Raw genomic sequence first — 10,894 nt, forward strand, 5'->3', positions numbered from 1 at the left:
CCAAACGCTCAATCCGGCGCGGTTTGGGGGACGCTTTGGGGGACGCGGCTGGAGATGCTCTTACAATGTAAAAAAAAAAAATCCGCAGTGTTACTGGTTTTGTGATAAATAAAAATTATAAAAGGAGGAAGTAGTACACAAGATCCTGTCAAGATGTTTGTGATTTTTGGATGTGCAACCAATAAAGATAAAAATGGAGCGGAAAGTTTACACCTTTTCCGTGGAAAAATAGAAATAGAATGAAAATACGATAATGAAAACAAAATTTTGTAAAATGGAAACGGAAACAGAGTTTTCCGGCAAAACATTCGTGAAAATGGAATTTCTGCTTCTGGCTAATATAGTATTTTTGTTTTAGGTTTGATGTGCATGGCTCAATCTAACAATCCCATTACATGATCTTGTCAAGCTAAACTTTCAAAGCGGCTTATCCTAAAACAGGCGACTATGTAATACCTTCATCATTCAAGAATGCTTCTATGATTAGACATTTCCCCTATTCTCTAGTAAATCGAACAGCATGCTAGAATTATGGATCAAGTTTGTTGATTCGTTGATTCGCTTGGATGATTGAGATTTTTTTTTTTTTTGCATGATTCAAGGGTTCTGTTGCTTCCGGCAAACATCTGCATCCATCCGTGTCTACACCGTATTCCTTTCACGCGTTAGCTAGTTGAACTCAGTAATAAGAGATTAATAGTTGGTTCGTTCATTTCTATACATAAGCTCACATATTCCTTTTTCCGAAATACACTTTGAGGAAAGTGGAATTTTAAATATCTCATACTACTATGTAGCTATGCAAACTTTCACGTGCATCATATTTACATGTGCACCAAAGAAATAAATTTGAGAAGCCGTGGCAAAGCATGGGCGTCCGACTCTTTCGATGTGTAATCCTCCTTTTTTTTCTCTTTAGTCCACATAGCCTACTCCTCTGCAGACTACACTGTACATAGATGGTCAAACGAAATTTCCTCCTTATGTTGTTCAGTTCCACCCCTGGATGCAGTTAGTCAGCAAAAAGGACTAGACTGCCGCACAGTCACTACGTGTGCCAGGCCAAGCACCATTGCCACCACCGTAGCACTGGTGGTCACTCCTCATCTGTACACCGTTTTTTGACTTCGTTCCCGATTCTGAGATACATTTTGCAGCAGATATGAAGTCTGGCTTGCACAAAATACGCCATGTGTATTCTTCAGTGCCCAGGTCATCAAAAGGAGCCTACATGTTGACTACTCCGAATCTATCCTAAATCGTTGTACACCACAGTGTTCACTTGAGCTACCTGTTGATAAGCCTCTCTCCCTATTTCGTTCAGCTTTACCCACCTTCAGAGGACCTGAACTCGAATACCGCCGAAAAGAACCAGAGGCGTCCAGCGTATCATAACGTGCTGATGCAGCGAACTGCTCGGTAGATAGCACTGGGCCTACATCCATATCCAGACTTGATCTACTCATAATCTCGGCATCTTGGATATGCGTATCTCGACTAAAACTTCTCGACTCATTGAACTCGCTACCTTCTTTGCATACCAACTTTAAGGCTTGAACAACCTCTCCCATAAATGGGCGCTGATCCACCTCAGGCTGAACACACATCGAAGCGATTGCTGCGACTTTTGCAACGCTGTCAAATGGGATACCACTTCCAAGGGAAACATCGATGAGTGTTTCCAAACCATCCTTATTTGTCAGAAATGGACAAGCCCACGCGACCAAGTTTTCTTGCCCCGGAGGCCTTGACATATCTACAGGTTTCCTGCCAGTAAGAAGCTCTAGAAGGACAACGCCGTAGCTGTACACGTCACTCTTTACTAGAAGATGTCCAGTCATTGCATACTCAGGAGCAAGATACCTAAAAGGAAACCTTCACAAGTTTAGAATATGCCAAGGATATTTAATCAACTATGAAAGAGTTAGGATAATAATTTCACATCCAGCTTACCCAAACGTTCCCATAACCCGAGTTGAAATATGCTCGTTCCCCTCGCCCAGAGCAATTCTGGCTAAGCCAAAGTCTGAAACCTTGGGGGTAAAGTCATGTTCCAACAAAATGTTACTTGACTTGAAGTCACGGTGTATAACACGAGGACTTGAATCTTCGTGCAAATAAGCAAGACCACGTGCTGCACCAAGCGCAATTTGAAGCCTAGCATCCCAATCAAGCACAGCAGTGTACTTATCTGATCCTGCTTGGAGTCATTAACATAACTTGTTTTCAGGAGTTTGCAGGTCCATTTTATCAAAGTTTTCTAATTGAGTAACAGATATATACTACGCAACCCATGAGAAGTACCATGAGTTTGAAAATGTAGGTTTGGAGAATATAATGGAACCTAGTAAATATATATCATGCTGTCTTAACATATGCTCCCTTTATCCAAAAAACGAATTTCAAAATATTAAAATTTTTGGAGACAAAATTTAGCCCGTATATCTGCGCATTCTATGTCATCACTTAAGTTTCATAGTAAAATGATAATTTTTGTGGCCTGTGCAAAAAAGACAGACAAATGCCTAGTAAAAAGCCTTATGTTAGCATCGATTTTTGTCTTTTTGCATAAGCCACATAACAATTCACTTTTTTTCTGAAACGACTTCATGATGTTGAGATGTACGCGTAACATTTTGTTTTGATTTTTTTATATTTTAATATATGTTTAAAATGAAGTTTAAATAAAGGGAGCATATGCACCCAGGAGCAAAAGCACTATAACACTCGGAAATGCAGAAGATATATATGAAATTTTCTTTTAAATGAAGTGCCTGGCTAATCTAATGCATCTAACTCCAAGAAGAAATAGACTAAATGAAGTAGTAGCAAACTGAAGCTCTGGTGGCAAAATGAACAAAATCTTACCGTGCAAGTGAAATTCCAGACTTCCATTCGGAACAAGCTCATACACCAAACATCGCATATGCTCCTCTGTGCATATACCTATCAACTTAACCAAGTTCCTGTGATGCAATCGGCTGAGCATCTCAACCTCAGCCAAAAATTCCCGCGTACCTTGCTGATCATCCCTCTTAAGAACTTTGATAGCAACCCTTTCTCCATCCTCAAGAATACCTTCATAAACACGTCCAAAACCGCCCTCACCGATTATCCTGGACTCATCAAATGTCTGTGTAGCTCTTTCCATGTCAACCAAACTGAACAGTTTTGCTGATCCTTTATATGCCACTATACTAGAGCTGAATGATGGTGATGCCGAAATAGGTCTGCTTTCTAGCCTACTCCCAACTACTGCAGAACCAGGACCTGCATTTCCAATGCAAGCATTGATGAGGAAATACAGAAAAGAAAGCAAATCATCGTTTAATGTTATTTTTGTAGCTTTAGCCCCTTAAGACTTTGCTCAAAGCAGTTCTAAGTGCTTTGACCAGTGAACCATGAAATAGAAGTCTTATTCTTTCACAAACAGATAATTTTCAGCAACAGAAACATAAAAACAGAACTTATCAGCTTCTGAAAGCTAAAAACAGAAGATTCATCTTAAGTGGATTAGCTTGCTACACAAATGCATGAAAAGTGGCTTCAAGTTCTCAGAATGCATGCATGGAAAAGATGTTCTACCATTCCCGTTCCCTAAACAGCTAAGCTAAACACAAATGGTAGAGTACAACGTATAACCAGGTACTCCCTCCTTCCTGGTGTATAAGGCTCGCACATATTTTAAGATTATCAATTTGACCGATGAAATATGAGTTATACGCGACAAAAAGTATACCAATAGAAACTTCTTTCGAACACGAATTCAATGATATACTTTTTGTGGCATATAACACATTTCGTTGGTCAAATTGAGGACCTAAACACATGCCTTATACACTCAGAAGGAGGGACTAGTTCACGTTTCCATGCAAAAAAAAGGCATTATGTTTTTGCGAAAGAGATTCAACAAGCTTAATTTCTCTAGTTTCTTCAATGGTGCCCCATGGAATGGTAAAAAAACAGGAATAATTCATAGAAAGAATGTGTTGCTACCTGCAGGCTTTGCTGGTGTAAGTGAAGCTTCGGTCAAAAGATTGTGGTTTCTAAGCTTGAAATAAATCACCAATGCAGCTCCAGCACATAAAATAAAAGCGAAAATACTTGATAGAACAATTATCACAATTATGCCCCTACTTTTCCTTTCTCTGTGGTTTCCTACATCAACAGCAAATGGGCGTAATCTTGGATCATTTACATTACTAAGACCGTTGTTCAGACTTCCAGGAGCTGGTGGTGGTGACGAAGGAAGACCTGCATGAGTAGATGAAACAAAGTACCATGACCATTCTCAATAGAGAAAAGGAGTGTCAAATGAACTAGATCTGAACAATAAACAAGAGATTCAAGGATCAAATCAAATATCGACAAAAAAACATCAAGATAGGCAGGAGGATGTTAACACAAGGAAACCGGTAAATGGAGTAACACAAGAAGAGCTACAACGAACTCTCACCTGGGTAAAGAACATATAACACATCATAGCTTCCAAAATGCATAGGGTTTATGATAACCTGTTTGTGCCAAAACCTTTCAAATACTGAAAGTGCTGTTGTATTGTCAAATCTTGCTCCCAACGGAACAAGATCAATAAGGACAGCTGTCTTCTCAGGGTCTTCAGTTGCTGCATTTGCTCCCATAATGCGAACTTGAACTTGTTTCATGAACACGCCAGATGCAATATTTTGTGCAAGTTCTGCGACCAATCCAAAGAACGTGTACAGTGGTATACCTAAATGAAGCTCAAGTTTTATTGGCAATACACAGCGACATGTTGTTCCAGGAGGACTATTGGTCAGAGGGTCTTGACAATATAACGGCGTGCAGTCTAACAATGAAAAGAAAATGGACGAATCAATCACAACTGGGCGATAAGTACTCAAAAGCTATCAGCTGAGTAAAATTGAATGCACAGAACATTGAATTGATAAATTCAGGCACAAAATGTATCCATATCATACACGAATTTGGAGGTGGAGGCGGCAAGGAATGTCTTGGTGTTGGTGCCAAAGCCCTGGGCTTTTTATATGCAGGACTGTCAGGCGGTAGAGCAGGTTCTGCATAGGCATAAATATACCGAATAAAGATTATAATATTGCATATAGTTACTTAAATTATACATCTTTTACCATTCATTAAGAAGAAAATAGCACATCTATTTTCAAGTTCTATAAATTATTGCGTTAATCGGAGGAAAAATAGAATGATCTACATTTTTTTTTGATAAAGGTAGAGAATCCACACCCTCTTTTACAGTAGGTCTAGAGTCCAAACTGTAACAACAATCAGATATGAGTTGGATCTATTATAGTTGTATCACGAATAAAATTACATTTTTTTTAATACACAGTGTAGATAGGCCTTTTGTTTCTTGTACATATTTGTTACTCTATCCCTGGTACATGAATGGCAGAGCACCTTGTATGGTCCCCAAAAAAGTCATGTAGCAAATAAAAATTAAAGTATCTTGCCGCACTATTCCATGGGAAATTCGACTAGTTGATATTACAGTCACGTAAATCTAGATTAATTCTGGCCCTATTGGATTCATCATAAATAGAGAAAGAAGATATTTTTCGACAAATTTAATGCAGGATGCGAAACTGGGGACCTGCATAACTAATATGCACGGTCAAATTCTCATACTAGAGCAATGATAAACTTCGCATGTTCAAATCAGGATGAGTCTCAACCGATATTTGCGGACTAAATATTGAACTTTCAATCAAGTATACCGTAGACAATTCTTGCACTGCTTCTGAATCGTATGTGTACTTATCAATGCCATGGCATTTCTCAGTTCTCAAGGACGTCAGACAGTTGTTAATTATCACATATCTTCCTAAAATTAACACAACTTTTTTGGAGTATAACACTATAACCCCAGTCTCTGCATCAAGTGATGTACACAGCCATATTTATTACGAAGTTCAAAATAGCAGTTGTTACTTTTTTCTTTAAATTAACACAGCTAACCTGGAGAATATGAAGGTGAATGATATTGATGAGGGTGATGCGGAGCATATGCTGGATTTCCTTCTTTTCCTTTCGATCGGGACACGGCTACAGGTGCTGGAGCAGGACTGTGATCCAAACCTGAATGTCCATGGCTTGTTGCAGAAGCATTATCGGTTCTATGTGGAGCAGGACTTATGACAGGAAAGGAACCTGCACCAAATATTACTTACTGAGGTGATTTCACTAATTTGTAATTATATTTTTGCAATGCAAAACTGTGGATACCTTTGCGGTGTTTATGATTTGCAGGTGATAAATGGCTGGAAGGTTCCTTTGGAGGTGCAGCAACTGGGATGACATGTCCTCTCCTATGGATGCTGGGAGATTTTTGGGGAGAAACAACAGGTCCTGTACAATATAAATTCATGAATCATTTCACTATCAGCAATGGGTTTATTGTTGCTGTAGCCTAGTACATATGGTTGTTTGGACACCTTTTACAGATGAGTCATTTACAGGCAAGGACCGGTGATGCCTTTCCTTTAAAGGTGCTACAACTGGAGCTCCATGGATCATCCCATGAGTATTATTTACAGGTAAGGAATGGTGACCCCTTCCTTTCAAAGGTGGTGCAACTGGTACACCATTGGTGTTCCCATGGCTGGCAGGGTGGATTGTTGGAGAAGCTGCTGGCCCTGCACAATGTGTTAGAACAAAATATGTGATATCCACTCCCTAGAAGATGTATTTTTATGTCTGAATACTGGTTGAGATGCATACTGCTTGTGAATTATTTGCAGGAAAGGGAGGGTAAGATATGATGGTGGGCGCAGAAACTGCCTGTGAAGTCATCACTAGTTCACTACTGGAGGAACACAAGGTCCTAAATACTAAATAGAACATACACTATTGGGATTGAATTTAGAACCAAAAAAAAAATTCCAAAAATTCTCAACTGAATAGTCTAAAGGTACTAAATGCAATGGATCGGAAGCAACTCGAATGGCATGCGCCTTCACCTCATAAATATGCTTATATTATAATCTAGAAAATAATTTTGTTAAGATTCAACTAAATGGGAAGGCTACACCGTAGGTCTGGATAGTGTATTAGTGTGCAAAGGATGACGGGTTAAAGGTCTGGAGATACAGGAACAGGCACACCATGCCTAGTCTCATGGACATCAAAAGTGATTGGTGATGGAGAAACAGACATACATTTGGAATCCATAAATGAAGAGAACAAAATCTACATCATGAGATGATTGAGCTCAGTACCATTCGAATGTGGGCGCTGCCTCTGTTGCGGGGGAATATGAATGGCCTGGTGCATTGAAGTTAAAGGTGGAGTGGCAGGAGGAAAATGATGATTGGTCTCCCTTGTGCCTATTCCCAAGCAAATAGCTCCTTTAGAAATGCTATATATAGTTATTTGGCACTGAATCAGGGAGACTGAACCTTTTGGTGGTGAGCTGCTGTGGCTTGGTAGGTTATGTGGAGGTCTAGCAACTGATACACCATCCTGACTGGATGCAGGGGAGATGGGCGTTGGTGGTGCAACTGCCATATACCCCCAAGGTTACAACATAATCTGGGTGAGAAAAAATTGAACATATCGACAACTTAGATGACTAGATAACAAGAAGAACTATACCTTTCGGCGGTGGATTTTTTCTGCTTGGTAGTGGTGAGGCAACTGGTACTCTAAGTGTGTCCTGGCCAGTTGGAGGGGTACGGAATGACGAAGGAGCTGCTGCCATGTGAAATGACAGGTGGCAACAGATTCTGAGTTAGGTAAATATGAGATCCATTTCATCAGCTAATAAAGTACTCTAAAAATAACATGGCATAACATCATATCCGACGATCTTACAATGGCCATTGATAGGGGATGAAGAAGCTGGCTGTGTTGATTGACTTTCAGTGGAAGGTGGAGATGGAGGCGGTTGAGAAGCTGGTCAAAGGTAAAATTATATGAAACTACAGAAACAAATAATGACCTAGTGTTTATAACATTGAGAACATAAGGCAGATCCAAATAGGTCATACACCAGGGTGGCTGTTGTAGAAAAGGTGCAGCAGCTGGAGTGTTCACAGAAATTTCAGGATGAGGAGGATGTGGCTGAGCCGGAAGAAATGGTGAAGCTGCAGGCACTTGTTCTTCAAGATGATGATTGCCAGTTTTAGCTGGAGAAACCATTTGTGAAGGAGAGACATGTTGACCTGTGAATAAAGCAATAAAGGTTATCGTCATTCCAAACTAGATTTACCAATTGCATAGATACACGTAGAGTTCAACATTGTGCTGAACAACAATCCACCTGGACTCTGCATAGATGGATATGGTTCTACATTTGGTGGCTGAAAAAAATGATTGGGCAGAGGACTAGGTTCCATTGTAGGCAGCACTGTTTGTTTGGATGGTGGGTGTAAACCATTTACAGAAGCGTTAATTAATAAAGATTTGATTCGCATAGGATTGGTAGATAAAATGTATCATTATTACAAAAAGAACCTTCATGTTTGATTGTTGGGCTGGGTGCATGTTGATCATGCTCTTTGATAACACCTGTACTAGTTGATGCTGGTAATTTTGCAGTTAGCCCTAGCAAAGAAAAGGTTAACATTTAAACTATAAATGATATAGAACAGCAACAAATAATCCAAATCGTTGGGCCGAAGGCATGTTTAGTTACAGACCTAAGCTTTGGAATCCCGGAGCTTGCAATTGTGAAGGATGAAGTATATTATCCGAGTTGTGCTGTGGATGTGCACTTGTTACGGACAGAAGGACTTTCCGACCAAAGGCAGGTGCATGAGGTTCCTGATGACCTTCAGAAACAAAGTAAATAGAACATACAGCTAAGTCGATCAGGCCAGTGCATAGTATGTAATCAACAAACAATGAAAACAAAGTGCTAACAGAAAATCTGATTATTATTTTAGTAACGCAAAGCACATGATCATTATTTATTTGGTGAATAATACATCCAGATATCGGACCGGTATGAAGTATCTGATATACCAACAATTGAATATTTTTTGTAAGCGCTTCCTTTTATGTATGTTTAGATAGCTTACCACGCGGCATATGTGGTAAGCCATCAAACTAATTTTTAAAGGGGTGCTAATTAAAAGTACGATCAGCCACGCTGATGATCATTATGTGTATGGTAGTGCTCAACACTAACCTAGGTACTGATAGGAACTTAGAACTACGCAATCTCACTTTATATGTAAGATCTCCTGCCTCTCGTGTATTATATGGTAAGTAGTATGCATCATGCTAGCAGATCTTACATTCTGGACAGCTGTAAAATCACAAGCGGTAACTCTAATTGCCACACAGAGTCTACACAGGAATTTTTCACGGTAAAAAAAAAAAGAGCAGTAGGAAACAAACGCCAAGGCTCTGGGTTTTGGCAGAGCTCAAGCCCACCAAAATTCTGACGCACAAGCAAGCTACGCAGTCTGGCATACAGAGTTTGAGATGTAAGATTTGGATCTCTGAAACTTGGCAATAAATGAGGCTGTGTGCATCGATTGATGCAGATGCCGGGGCTATGTCCCCATTTCAAAACAAAAACAAAAAACACAGAGTTTGAGACAGGCGTGATAGTGTGATACTGACGGGATTACTAGGACGGCAACAGGAAAGAAACCGCGAAACCACCAGACCAGACACCCGGAGACCGGCAGGCACACCGACGATTCCACATACCTCCACCCGTAAGGATGACGACGGCGGAGACGACCAAGGCGGCGGCGAGGACGGCGCAGAGACCGCCGCCGAGGCCCCGCCCGGCCCCGGCTCCGCGCCGGCTCATCCCTGCAGCAGCGCCCGGCGGCACCAAGTATTAACCAACCGCGCACGGATTCGCCATGATCACACGCCTCGATGATCACCCCGGGAAAAGGCCGGCGCCTGCGCGCTCCGGCCGACACAGTCCGCAGTAGTAGTACGGCACAAGCGGGTGAGTGGGCGCGCGGGGGCGGTAGAAGATTCGGTGCGGAGCGGAGGCTAGTAAAGAAATGGGGAAGAGAGAGCGAGCATGGAACCCAACAGGAGTGAGGGGAGGGACAAGTTGCGCACTGGCACTAGCAACGGCGGCGGCGGCGGCAAAGGCGATTTGCTGTCCATTCGCGCGAGTGTTTTTCTGGTTTCGCAGCAGGTGGCCGTCGGCAGGCAGGGTGGTGGTGTTTGTTCGGTAGCCATCCTCGCAAAAAGTTAGGTGGAGTCCATTGCCGCCCCGGCGATGGTGGTGGTGGACGCGTGGGCGTGGGTCTTCCTTTTGCCCCTTTTTCGGGACATCGGTAATCAGTGAGATTGACCCGCGTGCCGCGTGAACGTATTCCAATCTTCTCAAGTGAAGTATGCAAGCAAACCATTTTCAAACAAATATGCAAACATACTGTTAGGATGTGTTATTAGGATGTGTTTGGTAGCTCGCATCCCCTCTAAATATACCCGCGGAATGGAAAATGGCGCGATTGGATAGTTGTGGTCTTCGCTTTTTTTTTTTTTTCTCGGAAACTGAGTGCTAACTCAGTGGTAAGACTTGTGAGTGTACAGCCAACTCATCTGAGTTCGAATCTAAAGAGAACTGAATTAAACGGGTGTTATCTAGCTCGTATAAATTCGCTGCTGGCAAGGTCTCATCATCTACCTAACAACGCAATTCCCTCCTTTGTTTGTCAATGTTTGAATCGGCGGTTTTCTAGGCCCGAACCTCAGCGTGCGAAAAGAGCACCCCGTTATCTCCAATTCCCTCTTTGAGAGCATCTCCAGCCGCGTCTCCCAACCACCGCCGGATTAAGCGTTTGGGGGACGCGTTTTCTTCGTACCGCGTTTGGGGGACGTCGCTCCCCAGCCGCGTCCACCAAACAGAATTTGAGATTTTAAAAATTTAATAGAAGAATTCATTCAAACTTGCTAT

General features: G+C 41.6%; 1 protein-coding gene across 7 annotated transcripts; it reads right to left on the reverse strand.

Annotated features, from left to right (window-relative positions):
• Positions 1-670: 670 nt before the first annotated feature.
• LOC127343560 (receptor-like serine/threonine-protein kinase ALE2) lies at positions 671-10,182 on the reverse strand. Of its 7 annotated transcripts, none has more exons than XM_051369691.2 (17): positions 9,679-10,182; positions 8,658-8,789; positions 8,473-8,562; positions 8,007-8,180; positions 7,831-7,911; positions 7,612-7,707; positions 7,416-7,517; positions 7,236-7,343; positions 6,453-6,653; positions 6,244-6,366; positions 5,977-6,168; positions 4,962-5,057; positions 4,457-4,828; positions 3,997-4,254; positions 2,869-3,270; positions 1,954-2,197; positions 671-1,863 (listed from the first exon to the last, which is right to left on the reverse strand). In XM_051369691.2, the coding sequence occupies exons 1-17, from the start codon at positions 9,782-9,784 to the stop codon at positions 1,239-1,241; spliced, it is 3,402 nt and encodes a 1,133-aa protein (XP_051225651.1). In that variant the 5' UTR covers positions 9,785-10,182; the 3' UTR covers positions 671-1,238. The 7 variants fall into 7 exon arrangements, with proteins under 7 accessions (XP_051225651.1, XP_051225650.1, XP_051225653.1 ...); XM_051369690.2 differs by having other exon boundaries at positions 7,612-7,710; XM_051369693.2 differs by lacking the exon at positions 7,236-7,343 and having other exon boundaries at positions 7,612-7,710.
• Between the last annotated feature and the right edge of the window lie 712 nt (positions 10,183-10,894).

The sequence above is a fragment of the Lolium perenne genome, chromosome 3 (genome assembly GCF_019359855.2).
Source record: "Lolium perenne isolate Kyuss_39 chromosome 3, Kyuss_2.0, whole genome shotgun sequence".
NCBI lineage: Eukaryota > Viridiplantae > Streptophyta > Magnoliopsida > Poales > Poaceae > Lolium > Lolium perenne.